Source organism: Geotrypetes seraphini, chromosome 8, assembly GCF_902459505.1.
Source record: "Geotrypetes seraphini chromosome 8, aGeoSer1.1, whole genome shotgun sequence".
NCBI lineage: Eukaryota > Metazoa > Chordata > Amphibia > Gymnophiona > Dermophiidae > Geotrypetes > Geotrypetes seraphini.
This window is the reverse complement of record NC_047091.1, coordinates 130,705,492-130,728,025: the sequence shown is the minus strand read 5'-3', so window position 1 is coordinate 130,728,025 and position 22,534 is coordinate 130,705,492. Positions and strand designations below refer to the sequence as shown.

The 22,534-nt window shown below is 42.6% G+C and overlaps 2 protein-coding genes across 3 annotated transcripts in view; one reads left to right on the top strand and one right to left on the bottom strand.

Moving 5' to 3' along the window:
* Nucleotides 1-15,746, bottom strand: part of GNAZ (G protein subunit alpha z) — a 72,669-nt gene extending 56,923 nt beyond the window's left edge. Inside the window, exon 1 of the mRNA XM_033955835.1 lies at nucleotides 14,802-15,746. Coding sequence (XP_033811726.1) covers nucleotides 14,802-15,524 — 723 coding nt within the window. The 5' untranslated portion in view covers nucleotides 15,525-15,746. The remainder of the gene's footprint in view (nucleotides 1-14,801) is intronic.
* RSPH14 (radial spoke head 14 homolog) overlaps nucleotides 1-22,534 on the top strand; it is a 189,489-nt gene that overhangs the window by 111,526 nt on the left and 55,429 nt on the right. The window lies entirely within an intron of this gene.

Sequence of the window (22,534 nt, the reverse complement as noted above, 5' to 3'; positions counted from 1 at the left end):
CTGTAGGGCATGCGTTCAATCAGATCATTTGCATGTAAACTCGGTTGTGTATCAGTCACTCGGCAAAAATCGGCCAGAGAATCAGCCAACAATGATTCGATCTGCAAGTTTAGTGAATTGGGGCCTAAGTACCTGTATATCAATAATAATAAAATGCTAGAGGCGCATGCGCTCTTGAAAATTCGTGAGCGCTGGCGCCCTGAGGTGTGCTTCTGTGGCAACATTCTAAACCTCAGGGCGCGGGCGCGGTGGCTGAAGGCGCGCAATTGTGGAGCTTTCTCAGCGGTCATCTTCGGCGCATTTGGCGGCTTGCAGTCTGCCGCTGATTCGGAGGGAGAAGGGGGGCACAGGCGTACCTGCCAGGATCTTCTCACCCACCCACCGCGGCTCCTCTCTCGAACTGCACCAGATGGGGATTGAGAGAGGAGCTGCGGCGCGGGCGGCTGGCCCGCAGACAGGAAGCTGCCGAAGCTGGAAATGAAGCTTCCCGGGGGGGGGGGGGGGACGGCGGCGAGGAAGGAGTGGGAGCAGGCTGCAGAGGCTGTCGGTGCCTGCAGGCCGCCGCGGCTTTAGGCAGATGTCGGTGGAGGTAAGGGTTGCTGCTGGACATGGGAAGAGGTGCTGATGGACGGGGGGAAAGGAAGGGAGGCCTACTGCTGGACAGGGGGAACAGAAAAGAGGTACTGCTGGACAGGGGAAGAGGTGCTGATGGACGGGAGGGAAAAAAAGGAAGGGAGGACTACTGCTGGACAGGGGGAGCAAGAAAGAGGTGCTGCTGGACAGGGGGGAGTTAAAACAAAGGGAGAAGGGCTGCTGCTGGATAAGGGGACCAATGAAGGGGTGGTGGGGACACAGGGGAAGAAAAAGGAAGGGAGAATGGACAGGGGGAGCAGGCAAGGGGTGGTGGTGGACCGCCGAGGAAAAAGAAAAACAGAAAGAAAGAAATACAGAAACAGGCTAAGGAGAGAGAGAGAGAAAGAAAGAAATACACACACACATACATATTCTAGCACCCGTTAATGTAACGGGCTTAAAGACTAGTAATATATAAACTGCTTTGGCTGTTACCACAGAACAGTGGTATATCAAATTCCAACCCCTTTTCCTAGCTGAGCTCAACCCTATAACTGATTGCTCGGTGAAAAGCTGGGTATTGTTTACTAACACTAAAACATAAAGAGACTGGGTGTGGTTTACCAGGTCATCTGAATATGCTTGTGGTAGTACCTTGTGAGACATGAAAGACTGAGAGAGTGGCTTCAGTCATTTGAGAAGGTTTCAGTGGCCCATTAAAGGCCACTTGGGAATGTATTAGTGTCACACTTTGTTGGAGGATTTAACCACAGGGATTGCATTAGTAAAAACAATATCAAGCTAGCAGACTGTGGTTTTTAACAGGTGCTGCCTAAGATCAGGAAGACATACAGCGAGCCTTTTATCAAAATCAGGGAGCTTTTTCATTAAGTAGAAAACCAATGTAGATAAACAGCTCCATTTAAAGAAGGGAACGTACAGATCAGTTAAAAAATGTGGGTGGAATCAGAGCCTACTATGTATTGACAGTTATGGATACAAAGGGAAAAGAATTGTGTTTGCAGTTAGTCCACTTGGATATTTATAAATAAGGATCAACAAACCTATTTACAGGACTAACATAATAGATCTGTGTCTAATTTTCAAGATTTATTTTCTCAATCAGCTCGTAAGAACATAAGAATGGCCTTACTGGATCGGACAAATGGTCCATCTAGCCCAGTATTCCATCTTCACCGAGGCCAATCCAAGTCACAAGTATCTGGCAAAAAACCCAAATAGTAGCAACATTCCATGCCACTGATCCAGGACTTTTCCTCCAAACCTTTTTTACAACCAGCTACATTAACCGCTCTTACCAGATCCTCTGGCAACGCATTCCAGAGCTTAACTATTCTCTGAGTGAAAAAATATTTCCTCCTATTGGTTTTAAAAGTATTTCTCGGTAACTTCATCGAGTGTCCTCCTAGTCTTTGTAAATATGGATGCAGTAAAAAAAAAAATTAAAATCGATCCACTTGTACCTGTTCCGGAGTACCCCCTTGCCAGTCAGGTTTTCAAGATATCCACAATGAATATGCATGAAAGAAGTTTATGCAGATTCAATTTGGATATCCTGAAAACCTGACTGGCAAGGGGGTACTCCAGGACTGAGCTGAGAGACTTCATTCATATCTCACCTTAGCTGTCTCTTTTCCAAGCTGAAGAGCTCTAACCTCTTTATAACTCTGATAAACTCATTCATTCTCAACAATACTCCACTAAACCTAGTCTCCTCTGTTAAAATCCTTGGAGTAATAATTGATGACAAACTGCTTTATCACGAACACATTTCTCTTACTGTCAAAAATTGCTTTTTTAAACTACATCTGATCCGATCAATTGCCAAATTTCTGAGCTCAAATTCGATCAAGATACTAATTCACTCTTTAATTATAGCAAAACTTGACTATTGCAATGCACTTCTCCTTAACATTCCTCAGAAAGAAAAAAGGAGACTTCAGTTAATACAAAACACTGCAATCAAATTAATATACAATGCTAGGAAATATGACCATGTCTCACCATTGTTGATAGACGCCCATTGGCTTCCAATCGGCCATAGGATCACTTTTAAAATAATGTTGCTTATTTTTAAAACTCTAGCATTCAACGAACCCCAATTTATATCTAGATTATTAATACCACACAGTACTCAATGCCCACTTCGTTCATCTGGCCAAAATCTCCTCTCAGTTCCTTCTTTGAAAATTATAGGAATAAGAAGATCTGACATGTTCTCTGTGATGGGCCCTCAATGGTGGAACGCTCTGCCACAATATATTAGAAACGAAAAAGATGTCACAATATTCAAAAAATCTTTAAAATCTTATCTGTTTAAAGATGCTTTTAATATTTAAATTTTTTTAGTGAGGTTTCAAATCGTGCTATGGTTTAACTATCCCTCTCCCTCTTGTTTTTTCCATTTTTCTACCAAAAATTGAAAATTGTAACTTTTACTTCTTCCCTCCCGACTCATGTTTGTATTTTATGAAAGTATACTGTTAAAATGTTAGTTTCTTTATATTATTCTCTATTTTGATTTTTGTACATCGCTTAGTAATTTTAATAAGCGATTCATCAAACATATTAATAAACTTGAAACTTTAATCTTTCCTCATACAAGAGGTCACTAAAGAAACAGCTCATTGCACTGGATTAAATAGGAGAGTCATCTAGCTTTTGCACTTCCTACAATCATCATTATAGTTGTAATATTTTATGTCTCACAATGGATAAGAAAGCCAATATCCCTATTAAGTCCTTATGGTGGGGGGTTTGTTTGGGGGTTTTTTTTTCAAAGTGTTTGATCATCCTATTTTCAAATATTTTCTGTTCTTGCCTGCTAAAGTTCCCTTGAAGTACTCTGTGAGTCATTAAAGGAACATTGTTCCTTTTGAGAAATATTTACCTATTGAACTAGCCATCGGTTTTTCTGTGTAACATGTTCTGTCCATGAAGATTGATTCTTGCTCTTAATTTTTTTTCTTGTTTCATTGATGTAAAATATCATGCATGCTTTTGGGAATCTCATGCTTCGGGGAAACATTTTTTTGCTGGTTAAAAGCAGGCACCGTGGACGTTTTGCACATCCGTTTACGCTTACAACAGAGAGCAGTTTTGAGATTTCCAGTCATGAAAGATGCGCATTCATCTATCGTATTTCTGTTATGTGAATGTTCTTCTTTCCTGTTTGTTAACATTTACATTACTGATATGAGAGTGAATTAAAAATTAAAAGCAATTGTTAAATTAAGCGATAACTGTTATCACCTGAAATTTTGTTAAGGAAATTTTTTAAAGAAATACTGGGATTGCCCAATGCGAAGAATTTTCCAATAAATAATTATTATTATGTTCCTCAAAAAAAAAAGGAATCTGCCCGTGAAGTGGACCATTTTGGTCACAACTGAAATCAATTTAACTGAATTTTTGGAAGATACTCAAGATGTGATTCAGAGTCGGTCCACCCTGGTAATAACATGCATGAGTGAGATAGATAAAATGTTAATCATGAAACTTTACTTCAAAAATAGGTTAACAAAGTTTTGCGGAGATTTGGTTAGAATTTTTCCTGATGTCTCTAGAGCTACTCAATTTAGAAGGAAAGAGTTTTTGAGGTTAAAAGTTAGAGTTTTGGCTCTAGAGGCATCTTTCTATCTGAAATTTCCATGTAAGTATTTAGTCAAGTTACAAGATGTTGAATATGTTTTTTGGGATCCCATTCAATTACAACAATTTTTAGTTGCTCGTGAACAGAAGAAAGTTTAATTTTTTTTGTTTCATCGCTAAGAAATAAGAGGAGAAATGAATCCCTATTATAGTAAGGAATAATTCAAGGTTTGCGAAGGTGAGCTGAGAATTATTTCCTTTATCTTTTCTTATGCTTTCTTGTTGTAATTGTATCACGTCTCCCCTTTTAGTGGGCTTAAAAAGGAATTATGTATGATTGATTATGGTTTGGTTTTTTTTTTGTTTTGGTGATCCTTTTTTTCCTTGTATTATTGGATAATGTATTATTCAAATTATAATAAAAAACTTATAGAACAAAAAAAAAAAATTAAGCGATAAATGGAATAGAGCTAGTGAAATGCAATATATGCACTCGTACATTGCCTGCTGGATAGTTCGCCCATGCATAGTGCAGCGCTTGGCCTTTAGTTGTGTGGCAGCCACAAGGTCAGAAACCTGGATGCTCCATTGCAAGGTTGCACTATCGGAGATCAACATGCAGTAGTGCACTTTCTTTGGGCAGAGGGAATGAAACTTATGGAAATTCATAATCAGATATTGACTCAGTATAGACATAGCACCATGAATAAATGAAAGGTTTATGAGTGGGTAGAAAGGTTTAAAGCGGGAAGAACAGGTGTAACCAACAAAGTTCATTCTGGTTGCCCATCAACATTGTGCACACAAGAGCACATTGACAAGACGAATGCCTTGATTAGAGAATACTGATAGATAACTGTGTCTCAATTGGCTGCAAATTTGGATGTCAGCTATGGATCTGCTTTTGCCATAATGCATGATGACTTGAGATTAGAGGTCTGCACGGGAACGGGGATCGCGGGAATCCCGCGGGTCCCGCAGGAATCCCCCCTAACCCACGGGACTCCCACGGGGACCCCCCTCTAGCCAACGGGACTCCCATGGGGATGGAAGGCTTTGGAAGCAGGGTTCGTCCATATAATATAATGGACACGTCAGCCTTAGTAAAAGAGGGGGTTTATAAGTTAATTACCTGAACAGAAAACAAAAAAAGGGTTCCACCAAAGAGATTCCACAAGGAAAACAGCAGCGCAAACACAAAAGAAACTGTGGAATTGATGATCCTGTCAGAAGTAATTGCTGCTTTTTATGGGGACGGGCGGGGATAGAGGTAATTGCTTATGGGGATGGGTGGGGACAGAGAGGATCCTGACAGGGACGGGCGGGGATGGGTGGGATTTCTGTCCCCGCGCAACTCTCTATTTGAGATACAGGAAAGTCTGTGCATGATAGGTTCCCAAAGAGCTTACTGATCTGCACAAGCAACAATGTGTGGAGGTTTGCGACCCAGTTCCTGAGATGGTATGAAAAAGATCTGAGTATTCTGGAGAAAATTGTCACTGGCAAAGAGACGTGGGTGCGTCACTGTGACTCGGAGAGCAAAAGACAAAGCACGATGAAGTAAAGGAAGTGGTGCTCACTTAGCTTTGGAAGCAGGAATGCAGAAGCTAGTTGTACGACATAACAAATGTGTCGTCTCATATGGGGACTATGTGGAAAAGTGATAGTCCAATTTTTAGAGGACTGTCTGGATGTCCGGAGTGATTTTGTCTGGGTTTTGGACTCACTCTCTCCAGTCTAGCCCCCAACCCAAAGTCAGGTATGGCTTTTGTGAATCTCCACCGGCCCCTGTTTCAAGTTTTTATTAAAATTTGATACAATCGCTTATCAAGTTTCTAAGTGAGTTAACAATTAAAATTAGAGGGGTTTGTAAAAAAAAAAAAAAAAAAAATGCCAATAACAATTTAAAATGTTCGGGCAGCCAACAGCGTTAGTGATGTGATCCATCTGCCGTTGGCCTGCCTTGGAAGTCTTCACTCTGCAGCACTTCCTGTTCCCACATAGACGGGACACTGCAGACCAGGGAGACTCACAAAAGCCATACTGGATTCTGGGTTGGCCCTGGTTGGGGCTGGAGAAAGAGAGACTATGCTGGAGGTGGAGTGTTTAGGGACGAGACTAGCAAAAGGCAGGGGCGGGATCAGGTCCCCTTTGTGGACTTAACAAATATGATCACCCTGAATATGAGATGGATGTCCTTTCGAAAAAGCCCCTCCATATTATATTATATTACATTAGTGATTTCTATTCCGCCAATACCTTGCGGTTCAAGCTGTACCTGTTGCACACTGTCTTGGTCAAATCAGTTTATAAAGATGGTTAATAAAATATAATAAATAAATTCATATTAACTTTATAGACTGATATAAATAACAAAAAAGCATCATAGTCACTCTTTGGGGCAGCCTCTCATGTGCAGTTAAACATAGTGCATGTACAAAAGCAGTGAATTACATGACTGAAACAGAATTAAAGTAACTACCCACATCACAGGAAGATCTAAACATCCGCTCTCCTCCAATTCCCAGGAATCACTCCCGTCTCCAGAGATTTGTTGAACAAGTCTTTAATAGGACTCGCCAGAACCTCTCTGAGCTCCCTTAGTATCCTGGGATGGATCCCATCTGGTCCCATCGCTTTGTCTACCTTCAGTTTTTCAAGTTGCTCATAAACACCCTCCTCCGTGAAAGGCGCAGAATCTACTCCATTTTCTCATGTAACTTTGCCAGACAATCTCAGTCCTTCTCCAGGATTTTCTTCTGTGAACACAGAACAGAAGTATTTGTTTAGCACATTTGCTTTTTCCTCATCACTCTCCACATATCGGTTCCCAGCATCTTTTAGTTTAGCAATTCCATTTTTCATCTTCCTTCTTTCACTAATATATCTGAAAAAATTTTTGTCTCTCTTTTTTACATTTTAGCCATTTGTTCTTCCACCTGTGCTTTCGCCAGACGTATCTCTCTCTCTTGGCTTCTTTCGGTTTCACCCTGTAGTCCTTTCTGCACTCCTCTTCTTGGGGTTTTTTTTATATTTCACGAACACCAACTCTTTCACCTTTATTTTCTCCATCACTAGTTTGGAGAACCATATCGGCTTCCTTTTTCTCTTGTTTTTATTGATTTTCTTCACATAAAGGTCCATAGCCATTTTTATCGCTCCTTTCAGCTTAGACCACTGTCTTTCCATTTCTCTTATGTCCTCCCATCCTAATAGCTCTTTCTTCAGGTACTCTCCCATTGCATTCAAGTCCGTACGTTTGAAATCTAGGACTTTAAGTAACGTGCGGCCACTCTCCACTTTAGCCATTATATCAAACCAAACCGTTTGATGATCGCTACTTCCCAGGTGAGCACCCACTCAAACATTAGAGATACTCTCTCCATTTGTGAGGACCAGATCCAATATCGCTTTTTCCCTTGTGGGTTCCGTCACCATTTGTCTGAGCAGAGCCTCTTGAAAGGCATCCACAATCTCCCTACTTCTTTCCAATTCCACAGACGGAACATTCCAGTCCGCATCCGGCAGGTTGAAATCTCCCAACAGCAGAACCTCCTCTTTCCTTCCAAACTTTTGGATATCCACAATCAGATCCTTATCAATTTGCTGCGATTGGGAGGCCTACTGCTGGACAGGGGGAGCAGGGAAGAGGTGCTGCTAGACAGGGGGGGAAGTAAAAGGAAGGAAGAAGGCCTACTGCTGGACAGGGGGAGCAGGGAAGAGGTGCTGCTAGACAGGGGGGGAAGTAAAAGGAAGGAAGAAGGCCTACTGCTGGACAGGGGGAGCAGGGAAGAGGTGCTGCTGGCAGGGGGGAGGTAACAGGAAGGGAGAAGGGCTAATGCTGGACAGGGGGAGCAGGCAAGGGGTGGTGGTGGACAACCGAGGAAAGAGAGAGACAGAAGGAAAGACAGACAGCGGCCAAGGAAAGAAAGAGAGCGAAAGAAAGACAGACACACACATCTATTCTAGCACACGTTAATGTAACAGGCTTAAAGACTAGTCTATTAAATAAGCTTCTGAGGGATGCCAAAGAGCAGTAGCAGTCAATGAAAAAAGTAGGGAGGTACAACAAAAAAGCATGAGTTAAGGAGGAGAATCTAGATGGTGGCACGTACCCGGTGAGCTTTGTGTCTTCCCCTGCATTTCCGGCTTACTTTGTTCTTTTCTTTTTACTACAATGCCCCATTCTAAAAGAAAAGGGATGGTGCGAAATCCTTCCTTGCTGGATCATACGACCTCACCGGTACAGCAAAGACTGGAGCGATATTTCATCGGGAGCCCAGTGATTCAGTCTGGAGTGGAGAGCTCAGCATTGACTCAGCCAGAAGGAACAGCTAAGTTTTTGGAGCCCAATGTTACACTTTCTCCTCTGGAACCAATTCCGCCTCCTTGTCCAGCATCGGAAGTGAAGTTAACGCCAGAGTGCCTGGCGACTCCTTGGATGCGGTTGTAGGATGCCCTGAGTGAGGGTGTTTCCCCACCAGAAGGACGCCAAGATAGTTTTCAAAGTACTGGAAGTCCATGTGCTTCTAAGGGGATTACCCTCAAATCGATTTGGATCGCTAATACAGAGTTAACATCAGTGGCGGAGAAATCTGCTATAGAGGTAATAACTTTAACTTCAAAAATGGATACGATGTCTAAAACTATTGAGGACTTTAAGCATGATACTACTGTAAAATATCAAAAGCTTCAAATAGATGTATTATCTCTTCAGAATGTCCAAGGTACTATGATTAAAGATCAGATACAATTTAGAAGGAAAATAGAACAGTTGGAGAATTTTAATAGAAGATTAAGGGCTCCTTTTTACAAAGGTGTGTTAGGGCCTTAACGTGTGGAATAGCGCGCGCTAAAATGTCACATGCGCTAGCCGCTACCGCCTCCTCTTGAGCAGGTGGTAGTTTTTCGGGTAGCGCACGCTATAGCGCGCGCTAATTCAGTGCGTGCACTAAAAACACTAGCGCACCTTTGTAAAAGGAGCCTTAAATCTACGTGTTTTGAATTTTCCTAAGGATTGGGGGATTCTACCAATTGATATGTTTAAGAAATACCTCACAGAGATTTTACATTTTTCCTTAATTATGATTCCCCTGTTAAATAAGGTGTTCTACTTAGGGGCTTTGAAAAAGCCCTCTTCTGATGATTTAATAATTCAACCTTCAGGACAACAAGAATTGGACTTAAAGTGTTTGTCAGTTATATTGGAGCAGTCAATAGATGAATCCACTCAGAGAGCTACATTAGTTGCCTCCTTTGTTTTTGAACAAGATTTAAATAATGTTATGAAGATTTATTTCTGCACTTCTAAGACTTTTTCTTAGGCAAAAGCAGTGGCGTACCTAGCATATGTGATACCCGGGGCCCATCTTTTTGTGACCCCCCCCCCAATCTGTATGAACTAGAACTGGAAACGACAAACCATAAACAGGAAGAAAAGAGTTGATAAAAACCAGGCTTATGATATTTAAATATATCGCAGCACGCTGCTTAGCCTAATCAGCCTTATACATTCTATGGGAAATGGATATATGAATTAGAAAACAAAAAACCTAAGGAGGGACTCCAAGGACACATAAAAGGGTATAAAACCGCAGAGAAAAGATACATACAATAAAGAGAAAAAAAAGCCATACAAGCCAAAAACCACAGCAATAAAAAACAAAGACAAAATCCTCAACACTGCACAAGAAAACCCCATAGTTAGAAATAGAAGACAGACAAATTACTAATAAAAAAAAAACCCGTACAACTTCAGAAATGAAGGGGAAAAAAAAAATCAATCCTCCTGAACAGACCCTTCGTCAGAGCACTCACTCCCGGATGGAATAGGCCCGAAGCGCATGTGCCCCCTAGGTCTGGAAGGTGGGAATGAATGAAAGAGCAAACATTTGAGCGCCCACATAGGCGAGAGTGCGCACAGTCAGGCTCCCACCGCTGATGAATGCCTTACCTTCTCCCCGTTTATCTCAGCAGAGCACCGCCCTGCCTCTTCCACGTCTTTCTCACTTGGCCATCTCGGGACCTTGCTGCACCTCTCCATGGTTACCAACTCTGCTCCAGAACAAGTACATCAGTGGGAGTGGACCGGCAGCCACGCTGAGGTGCAGGTCCTGTGGCAGAGTAGAGCGGGAGGTTCTGGATCCAGCCAGCTGTGCACCCCCCTAGGATGTGCCGCCCCCACCCAGTACACCACTGGGCAAAAGATATGAATTTTTCAGGATGTTTCAAAAGTAACACAAGAACAATGAAAAACTCTTATAGACAAGAGACTTTGGACTTAGAGGCCACATTTAGGGTCCTTTATCTTTGCAAATATTTGATATCTTTGAAAAGGTTAAAAATGTTTTTTTGTTCCTGAACAATTGAAGGCCTGTATAGATCTTAAGAAAATAGCTAAAGGTTCGAGGATATTGCATATTATCTATAATAATAAAACGCTAAGCGCGCATGCGCACTCTTAAGGCCGTGTTGACTGATCTGTAGTTCCGTGGCCGGCAGAGTGCGCATGCGCGCTTACCACGCATCTCTCTGTCTCGCAGCGGGCTTGCCGGCTCCTGCCAGACAAAGTTCATTTTTTTGTTCAAAGCCCCCGCCGCGGCTCCTCTATCGAACCTCACCAGAGTTGGAGAAGACTTCCGACTCTGGCGGGGATCGAGAGAGGAGACGCAGTGTCGGCTTTGAACTAAAAAATTAACTTTGTCTGGCCGGAGCCGGCAAGCCTGCTGCGAGACAGAGAGATGGCATCTGAATATTAACAGCGACTCGGCAACGGGGGAGGGGGAAGAAACCTAAAGTAAGCCATGCTAGGGGTGGCTGCACATTTTTGTTTTATGGCAGAACGGATAATTTTCAAAGCCACGGTGGAGGCTCCTTTCTCGAGCCGCACCTGCGTCGGAGAAGGTTTCCGATGCAGGCGGGGATCTAGAGAGGAGCTGCGAAGGTGGCTTTTAAAACAAAAATAAACTTCTCAAAGTAACTAAGGGAGCCGTTAGCCTAAGGGTAGTCTAAAAACAAAGTTGCCAAAATTCAGTCGTAGGAGTCAAGCTTACGTCTGACCGGCTCCCTTACTGCCCCCCCCTTCCCTACTATAAACCTGCCGATTCCAGCAGCATGTGCAGCACTCTACATACGCTGCTTCGAGGCCTTCTACTGCCCTGATTTGCTCTGCCGCATCTCTGATGATGTCATCAGGGACGTGCCAGAGTAAATTAGGGCAGTAGAAGGCCCCGAAGCAGCGTGTGTAGAGTGCTGCACACGCTGCTGGAATCGGCAGGTTTGTCGGGACCGCGAGAAGGGAAGGGGGGCAGTAAGGAAGCTGGCCAGACCGCGGGAAGAGAAAGGGGAGTTAGGGGAAACTCTGCTGCTGCACAGGGAAGTGGTGTGGGGGGAGGGAAATGGAGGGGGAGGGAATGCTGCTTCTGTGGCTGCTGCACAGGGAACTGGAGGGGGAGGGAATACTGCTATGGCTGCTGCACAGGGAAGTGGGGGGAGAGAAATGCTGCTGCATAGGAGGCAGGGAGAGAGACAGATAGATAGAAAGTAAGACAGACAGCGGGAGGAAGGGAGACAGAAAGAAAAGAAGAAAGACACAGGGGCAGGGAGAGACACAGAAAGACAGACAGACAAAGGGAGCCAGGGAGAGACACAGACAGAAAGAAAGACAGCGGGAGGGAAAGAGAGAGACAGAAATAAAGACACACAGACATATATTCTAGCACTCGTTAATGTAACAGGCTAAAATACTAGTTGGTATATAAACTTATTGCTGGAGAGTGCTAAGGCCTTATTCAATAAGTTTTCTTAATTTGGATTTCCTTATCCTTTAATGATTTCTCCCTCATTTACTCAGTTTGTGGTCTAATATAGGAAACGTATATAATTTTTATTTCTATACCAAGCACAAACATTTGTATGCCAAGAATGTCTGTAAACTACCAGAATGCCAGCATATACAAATTTATGTGTGCACAAATGCGTGTTCATGGCAATATTCTGGCTATGAATTACTCTATAAAGTGGGGCCTAAATCCAATGTCTAGGGTTACCAGATGTCCGGATTTCCCCGGACATGTCCTCCTTTTCAACGACATGTCCGGGGGTCCAGACAGCTTTTCAAAACCCGGCACTTTGTCTGGTTTTTGAAAAGCTTCCAGCTAGCAGTGACGTCGGCATAGCATCTGCGCATGTGCGGATGCAATGTGGTGATGTTACGTGTATGAGTGCATGCATATGACATCATTGCATCACACCAGTGCATGCGCAGATGTCCTCTGGACAAGCGAACAGGTTGAGGGAGCGGGGCTGGGGGTGGAACAGGGCATGACTCAGGCAGGATGGGGCAGGGCCAGGCAGAACTGGGTGGGCCTGGAGGCGGGGCCATGGGTCCAGATTTTCATTCCAGAAAATCAGGTAACCCTAGCAATGGCACATGGTTGGAAAGTGGCCATTACACATAGGCGGACTCTAGCTGGGGTGAGGATGGGACACACAGTTATACAAATAAATTCTAGAATATTATACGTGCATTTTCCAGCAATCTGGGTAAGAGCATTTACACCAGTTCTATGGCTGGTGTCAGTGATTATGCCTAAATTAGATACACATATTTGTGCTGATACATTGGTATTTTATAAAGGAAAGTAAGCTTCTTGCCACCTAAAAATATGTTTCTCTTTATAGAATTGCTCGCTAGGTCCTGACAAACTCAAAGAAACAATAAAAGGTTCTTTTACCAGCAGTTAGGTTGGGCAGTTTCAAACAGACCATTTTACTATAATTATTATGGGTAGAGTGATGTTGAGGTGATCATGATTATTGAGAGGGTCAAGAGATTTTAAAATTAATGCACGGGAGGTGGCACAAAGCCGAAAATTTGTGAGAGCACCTAAAACCAGTGAATCAGTAACAAGGAGCCATATTTTATCCCACGTTTCTCATAGACACAAAAAGACCATGTATGGTGTCTGTATACAAATGTTGCTTCAGATGGTTGGAACCTGTTATAAGCAATAAATCTGACGTATCTGCCTCGTTATTTTTGTCTACAGTGCGTATCCCAGCTATTCATAGTGTGACCTCTAGTACAATATCTCTCTTTAACAAGGACAGTTTGTGATCTTTCTTATTTATATGCTGGCCTCTTAAGCAGACAGCATACAGATTCTCCATCTAGTTTGTACCTACTAGCAAGACCATTGCCCAAACATCTGACCTCCCATGTCCCCTGTATAATAGAAAGATCTGGTTACGTAAGCACTTGCATTTCTGCTATAAATTCTTTTTCCAAATATTTAAACACCATGGACAGCATTGACCTTAAACCCTGATTGTGGTGTTTATGTTTATACTCAGATGCTCAGCATTGGGTCATACCCTGAAACTGCTGCTGAATATCTAGGTATAAAGTGGCCACTGGAAGCTATCTGGGAACCATTGATATCTTCCAGCTCTGTTCCCCAACTGTCCCAATTGTGCTGAGATGGTCGGTAAAGATTTTCAGTGGCACTATCTGAAAACCAGTGGCTGGCCCTGCCTGGATCAGTGCCACTGAATCTTGATCCTTCTAGGGGAAAAGCTTGCCCTGTGCCTTAACATAAGAACATAAGCAGTGCCTCTGCTGGGTCAGACCAGAGGTCCATCATGCCCAGCAGTCTGCTCACGCGGCGGCCCATCAGGTCCAGGACCTGTATAGTAATTCTCTATCTATACCCTTCTAATCCCTTTTTCTTCAGGAAATCACCAATCCCTTCTTGAACTCCAATACCGTACACTGTCCTATCACACCCTCTGGAAGCGCATTCCAGGCATCTACCACCGTTTGTGTGAAGAAGAACTTCCTAGCATTGGTTCTGAATCTGTCCCCTCTTAATTTTTCTGAATGCCCTCTCGTTCTTGTAGTTTTCGAAAGTTTGAAGAATCTGTCCCTCTCTACTTTCTCTATGCCCTTCTGGGAAGCCAGCAGAGGAGCAAGTTAAAAGTAAAAGGGCAGAAATTCAAAGAACTTTTGTTAAAGAAAGCGTGGTACAGGCACATGGGATCTCTTAGGAAGAGGAGATAATGGATGCTGTGAATGGGCAGACTGGATGGGCCATTTGGACTTTATCTGCCATCATGTTTCTATGTTTCTGGCTTTTACTGCATTTAGAACTTACTTGCCAATTAATGTCAACCCGGCCTAGTGCAATAGTTACCCAAATATTCAGTCTCCGAGGTTTCATTTAGGATTTCTAGTTACTATTATAAAGACATAGATCCTCTACTTCATCCAGTATCCAGTTCCCTGTGTCATATCTTTTCACCAAGCTTAATAATCTAAACAACTGCCATATTTAGTGAAGCTGTTGCCTAAATATCTGGCCAACTGGAGCCCATGACTTGTTGGACTGTATCTGGACATCACCAATCTGCTGGTACAAACTAAGCTATGTTATGGCCTGTCGTAGTGTTGTTTGCTTTCTTCATCCTTTGTTTTTTCAAGAAGAGAAAAAATGACCTTTGCTACTGCAGGCCAAGGGGTGGGTAAGTTGGTACCAGCAGACTAGAAGTTAGCAGATGCATAAAACCAATATTGCTACCACATACGAACAGTAAAGAGATAAGTTTACTGCACTCACCGTTTGGTTGTCTTCATATAATTTCAGATCATAGCCACTCAACTCCACACAGAAGATTATTGCCGTAACACCTTCAAAACAGTGGATCCATTTTTTACGCTCAGATCGCTGCCCACCCACATCCACCATTTTGAAGGTTAATTCCTTGAAGGTAAACTTGTTCTCCACAATACCTGTGGTCATGTCCCGGGAACGCAAGATATCCTCTACAGTGGGGATATAATCTAGTGCAGCAATTCGTTCCAGGTCATTCAGATAATAAGCAGCATTATCCTCCAGGTGGTATTCATTAGAGCGACAAAAGCACTCTTGCACACCAGGATCTGCCCATAGCCTTTTCATGACACCCAGAAGTTCTGGGGTGATCTCTCCTTTGCTTTCAGCAGGGCCAGTCAAGGCAAACAGTTGCACAGCATCATAAGCCCTGTCAGGATTATGGAATTCAATCTTAAGTGTGGCCAGGGCACGGATAATACGTGTCAATGAATCAATAGCATTGTAAATAATCAGGGGCTTGTACTCCTTACAGGCCTCTAGGTTGAAACCACCACTGTGGATGATTTTCATCTGCTTGACAATGGTGCTTTTTCCAGAGTTGCTTGTGCCCAGGAGCAAGAGTTTGATCTCACGACGCTGGCGCTGGCTTTCTGAACGCAGGTGGCGATCAATCCTGCGGGAGCGCCGTGCTGCCTCTTTCTCCTCAGAGCTTTGCCTACATCCCATGGTACAGCAGACTGTAGCTGGAGAGGCGGTGATTTGTTTTCTCTCCCTGTCTCAGCAAGAGAGATTCAGTGACTTTCAGTCTTTGTGCCAGGTATACCCTGTGAAATAAAAAGTAGTATGATCCAGTACCTGATAGGCCAATAAGGACAGTACCAACTAGTTCAGTCCTTCTAGGTGAGTAAAATCAAGCAATAAGACAACCCAAAGCAGAAGGTCTCGGCAACTCTCATGGCACTCCCCTATCTTGGAGGTAGATAGTGGCACACTCCCCTTAATAAAAGAACACTTCCCTTCTCCACTGTGTGACCGGATCTGTCAAATATCCTTTTCTTCTCTGCATAATTATTTTACTTCCTTCTGTCTAAAGGCAAGGAACGACATTCTCATCTGCTCCGCTTCTGCCTCACTTGCCTTTTTAATTGTATTTTCCAGTTGCCATGGTGATGCTGCTAGGTACAGCTGAAGATCTACAATCCTTTCACTTATACTTCTCTGATTTGCCTTTTATTTTTCCACCTTCCTTTAGAAAGATCCAGCACACACCTATCAGACAAAAATAAAATAAAAACAAGTAAAATTTGGAGATCCTTCTTAGCTCTGCTTTAGAAGCCTTTTTCCTTAGGACTGCCTCTACTCTCTACTGCTTCACTTGCTACAGTGCTGAAGACAGATAGGCAGCAGTAAAAGCTCCCAAGCAAATACAGGAAACACAGGGCAGAATAACTGTTAAGGCCTTGAGGAAAAATGTCTGCCTCCAGCTCTAGCAAACTAAACCCTTGTCACCCCAGTCTCACTCACAATCCTCTGCTTTTCTGTTGTTGAAACAAACAGAGCTGAATCGGAGCTGTACTCCACAGCCAAGTAGCCCTGCTCCACCCATCCCTGTTTTCACCAGTTTTCCTGTGGCTGAGATAAATTTTAAAAAATCATCATCCACCCCCATCCTCCCCCCCTACCCAGTTTTATAGCTTTGTCTATATCCTCTGCTGGCACAGGCGTGGGTACACTTCACCATGTACCCCTTCTTATTATTTGCAATTAAGCAGTGAAACAGAAGGCAGGTTTTGGATTTCAGTGAAGAGTGAGCCTCTAGGGAAGAGGATTACGTAAGGAAGAAGAGTTATTGAATTTTACAGAAAACAATTGGGATTGGCAGCCTGTGGGTTAGGTCTTGTCAGAATAAATGATATGTGTCCTGCCTAATCAATGTCGAGTTAGGGCTGAAGGTCTCTTTTCAGGAAGTGCTTTTGTATTCCTGCCTATAATAGGTTATTTTTCTAAAACAAACACATGCCTACTCCATTCTTTTATCTTATACATGTATTCATGTTCGCACACAAATTTCTCTCTTTATTTATTTAATTTGTTTTCTATCACATATTCCCCAAAGAGTTCAGAACAGGTTACAAGTTCCATACATGCATACATTTTTTTCTTTCTCTTTGATCTCATACATAGAGTCACAATCTTTTTCTAACTATTTCTGCCCAGCCCTTGAGTCCCACTTTTCTTCCTCTGCAGTGACATTTTCCTGCATTCTGAGAAAGGGGCGGGCCTAGTCAAGAAGGGCACCCGTTTACTCCTGCATTACACATGTTCTTGTGTAAATGTTTAGAATAATGGCATTTATGGTATGCATGTAAATGTCAAAATATGCTTAAACTTTCTTCTGTAAATACATGCATATCTTACACGGTATAAATTTTACAGATAAGCGTACATGTAGGCAGAATGTGGGTGGGAATCACACATATATACCCCTGGATTTTGGGTGCCAGTCAAGTCAATTCTTTGCAATAAATTGATGTTACTGCTTCTACTATTTATTTAAAACTTTTCTAATCTGCTTAAACCTAAGCAGTTTACAAAAAACATACATAGTCATCAATATATCAGTACATCAGCATATTCATCTGAACATTCACAAATAATATAACGATCATTCAGTCAAAAGCCTCTACAAACAAAGTTATTTTCAATATCTACTACTACTGAGCATTTCGATGGTGCTATTAGACATTTGCAGTGCTGTACACATTATATGCAGTTACCTTCTCTGTCCCTAGCAGGTTCACAATCTTAAGTTTTTGTATCTGGGGCAATGAAGGGTTAAGTGACTGGCCTAGGGTCACAAGGAGTTACAGTGGGAACTGAACCCAGCTCCCTAGGATCTCAGCCTGCTGCACTAACCACCAGGCATCTTGCTGAGTACTATTCTATAACCCTGCATGCCTAAATCCCTAGTGCACAATTCAAAAGGGCATAGCTAGGGGCACGGCAGGAGTGTTAAAAAAAAAAAAATTGCACATGGAGTTATAGAATCGTGCCATTTCTGTGCCCAAATGCCAAGAGTTGGGCATCTGCATTTACAGCAGGTTTTAGCTGCCATAAATACTGGCATCCAAATTGTGTGCGGGAATGGGTTCTAAGAGCTATTCTATAAAGAACTCAACTTAGAGCGCCTTTTATAGATTAGTATTTAATGCTGATTTTTTTACATCCACACAAATTTACTGAATCAGGTCCATAACTTATAGAATACCATAAGTTATGCGCATATCTATGGCATTTAAGCACAAGCACTGATACCTGTTAGTATTTTTTGAAGGAAAATAGATACCTAGGCACACTGTTATAGAATTACTCCCATCATGCCTTGGTGGCGTAGCTTGTTATCATCATAATAGTCACATGATTTAATAGCTCTTATCATAAAACTTGGCCCTGGAAGTAGGAGATGATGTAAAGCTCTTCTCCAGCTGCTGTGTGTGTGTATGTGTGTGTGTAACCAATATTTTAATTAAAGAACAATGTTGGGAGGCTGCACAACAAAACTGGTAAAGGTAAGTTCAGTGTTTGTTGCACTCAGCTCCTGTTAAACCTGAGGGAATGGGAAGAGCTCAGTTAGAACCATCCTCTACTGGGCTACAGCTTCAAAAGTCTTCATTTATGTATTTATTTTTTAAAGCTCTATCACTGATCACCTTAAATAGATAATAATAAATATAATATATATAATAAAATTACACTATCAAACTGGCTTCAAAAAGTGGTATTAAGTGAACGCTCAGACCCACAACCTGAACTCTAGTGATTTTTCACGGAGCCAGTTGCAAATGAGACCATCATAGCATGTTCACTGTCTCTGCCACTATAACCTGCATATCAATAATATTCTTACACGACCAACAATGTAAAATTAGATACAATTAAAATATAGGCCATTTTGCACATGTAAATAAAGTGCATTGAGGACTAGGCAGTTCTCCACCAACCACTCATCAGTAGCTGTCAACCCTTCATTCAGTTTAATAAGAGCTACATTCTCATAATGACCTAATGTCACAAACAATTGAATCAAGAAGAAACCAAGGTCAAAATGACCCAAAGTACTTAAAAAGTTACCATTCAGTATATAAATATTGGTTATCACTCATTGAATGAGGTAGTAAGCTCGAAAGAGCAAGAACCTGAAACATGATATACTCCCCCAAAGTTTGCAAAAACAAAAAAATATATGAAAAATCATGGAAGACAGAAAAAAAACCCTGGGAAAGTCCATAGCAGAAGGTCACAAAAGCCAGTTCCATGTTTATTAAAAAAACACTTGAGACCACTGCTCCTACCCAGAGGACTTAAACCACTCCAAAGCCTTCCTCACTATCCCAGGTCTAACAAAATTAACATCCCTTTTTCACTCTTAATAACATGGCAACACATTTCGTCCTACAAAGCCACAAGCACGGTCTCTGTATTGTGTTTCTGTTGAAATCTTGATTCAATTTTACCAATCCATTCACCTCTTCCACACAATTATACAATTCTGAAAAAGGAGTGAATTAACTCACCTGGTATTCTCTGAGTACAGCATGCCAAGTATTTTCAAATGTTGGTGATGTCATCTGATGTAGCCCAATGTGTATTCTGCCTAGCACATATTGCTTTAAGAAAGTTCGGACAGCATCCCACTTTACTTGTGCAGGTGCCTTCCTGCCCAACGTGCAAGCTTGGGTCCCTCAGTAAAGTGACATAGTTTATAGAATACAACTCCAAGGGGAGGTGAGAGAGTATGTGAGAATACTTGGCCTTCTCTCCTCAGAGAACATCCACTACAGATGAGTAACTTTGCTATTTTCGAGGACAAGCAGGCCAGAGGTATTCTCACATGTGGGAATCCCTAACTACCAGACTCACCAAAAACAACAATGCTAGGAAACTATATACAAGCAAATTCTGCAGGACTGTCCAACCAAACCAGCTGCTGCATCAGTATTCTGTTTAAGGCAGTAGTGAGATGTGAATGTGAGGACCAAAGACCACGTCACAGCCTTGCAAATCTCCTCAATGGAAGCTGATCTTGATTTGGCTACTGATGCAGCCATGACTATAACATTATGAGCCTATCATGTCCCTCAGGAGTCAGCCTAGCCTGGGCATAAGAAGATACAATCTGCTAGCCAAATGGAAAGCATGCATTTGCCAATGGCTACCCCCATCCTAAACTAAGCCTTAAGTTTATATAGTGCCTCCTCTCCATAAAGATAGAGCTCGGCACGGTTTACAGGAACTTTAATATAAGGAAGGAAAAACATAATAAGAATTAATGACTATAAAGAGGGTAGCGAGATTTACATTTTTGAGAATAGCCAAGTTTTCAGATGCTTTCGGAATAATTGGAAGGAGCCCAGATTCTGCAGCAGGGCAGGAAGGTTATTCCAAAGCTCAGTGATTATGAAGAAAAGAGATTTCCCTAATTGATCCTGTTTGGATCAAAAGAAATGAAAAGCTGGATGGACTCTCCTCTGGCTTTAGTCTACTCCAGATAAAAAGCTAAGGCTTATTTGTAGTCTAAGGTATGTAGTGCGCTGATGTGGTCAGGAATGCTGGGGCTGGGGCTTGGGCTTTTGGGTAGTGCATGAAGGTGGTGGAAACCTACGTCTTTAAAAGTAGAGGATAATATACCTGGAGGCTGCCAAGAGAAGTACTGTTTGGTGTCAGTATTCTTTTTAATGAGATCAGTAACATAGAAACATGACAGCAGATAAAGGCCAAATGGCCCATCTAGTCTGTCCATCCACAGTAACCATTATCTCTTTCTCTCTCTCTGAGAGATCTCATGTAACTTCTTCCACCTTTTCCCCAAGGTCAGAGATACATAGCGATGAGAGTCTATACCTCTCTACAACCATGGCAGAGAGTCTGGATGCAATATCAAATGTATCATATATGTCTCTGGCCACATATTTTCTGCACTCCGGTTGCTTTTTGGCCAACTGGCAAAGCTCTGTGGCTTGTTCCTGAGAGAGAGTCTACAAGACTAAGTATACTGCATGCCAGAGACTTCAAGCAAATGATCATATAGAGCTAATAGGTCTGGATGCAGGCAATGAGCATCAAGACCTGAGAAAGTTTCCTCCCAAATGAGTCCAAATGGATCCTTTCTACATGGTGAAGCTGAGACATGAGTCCTGGAACTTCTGGTCCCTTTGAGGGCAGATTCAACTACCAATGAGGCAGTTGTGCCTTTTCAAATCAGGGAGCCTTTTGGATACAATATTGTGTTATCTACCTTCTTTGGCACAACCTACACTGAGAGGGGAGATTCCTTGCTCTTCATCAGTGTGTCCTTCAAGATAGGATGTAGCGGAACCACAATCCCTTCCTTGGGAGGAGATTCATAATCTTAATCAGATAACATCTCTGCCCTGGTCTCCTCCGCTGTTTCCGGCATTAAGGACCTCTCCATAGGTAAAGCTTGGGCCTCAGGAAGGAGTTGAGGCTGAGCTGCAGCTGGTACAAGTGCCCTCAATGCTTGTGATGTGCAGCTGAAACATCTGCGCCAGCTCCTCCCTGACCATGGCTCGGTACCATGCATCGAAGATAGGCATTGGTAAAGGCTAGGAAGCTGGATCAGGGACAGCTTGGGAAACAATCAGTGTCAAATCAAAAGCTGGGAACTGGCTGCCTGGAGCCTGCTACATTGACACCTCTACTAAAGGGGGGGAGTGGTCCTTTCAGTGCCGACACTTCTTGGGTGATGGCGATGCCAATGAACCGGAGCACTCGGCACTGTGCTTCAAAGAAGACAAATGCTGATGTTTTTTATGCTTTCCTCAATGCTTGGTATTGTGGTCCTCTCAGTGCCAATGAGGATGTTGCTAAATCCATGTGCGTCCTCAATATTGGGTCCAATGCTGACCATTCCCGTGGCCTATTACTAGTGGCCAAAGCCAAGGGAGGTGGAATCCTTCTTCATACCGGTGTACTCCCAGTGGTAGCAGCAGTCTGGGAAGTCATCAAGGTCAATACTTCTGGTGCCAGTGTTGATGGACTGGCCTTCAATGATCCAAAAAGTTTCTCCTACTGGACCTAACATGCTCTATATGTTCGTAACTGCATTTGCAAACAGAGAGAACAAGAATCAGCTTTATGGTCAGGTCCCTTAGAGGGTTAAGTCAAGGGAACCTGTCACCGGGAGTGGGATCCCTAGGATAGTAGACTTGGGGGTGGGTCAGTAGAGTGGGCAGACCTGATGGGCTATGGCCCTTATCTGCCGTAATCTTCTATGTTACTATGTTTCTATGTCCTAGGCATCCAATGCACCAAATATATGGGTCCATGATAGAAATCACTCAGTTATATTAGGTGCATCTTTTGAAGCCACTATGGGTCTTCTTAGGCATCAAAAAAAGAATGAATAAATTAAACTCCTCAATTTTGAGATAAAAAGGTGCTAGTTTCATGTTGAGGCTGGTGTTCAGGCCTAAGTGGGCCTAAAGAGCCACGAGAAAAATAAATACAACTTTAAAGGCCAAAAACCCCCCTAAGAAAATAACATGGAGAGCAACTAAAAAAAATAATTACTCTCACAAGAAGGCATCTGAAAAAGCATAATAAAGAAATGCTGAAGGGAGACTGCCAAAATGCAACCTCCTAGCTCCATAGAAAAGAAACTGAGGGACCTACACGCATGCACTGTAGGCACTGACAGAACATTTTTTTTTAAGCTA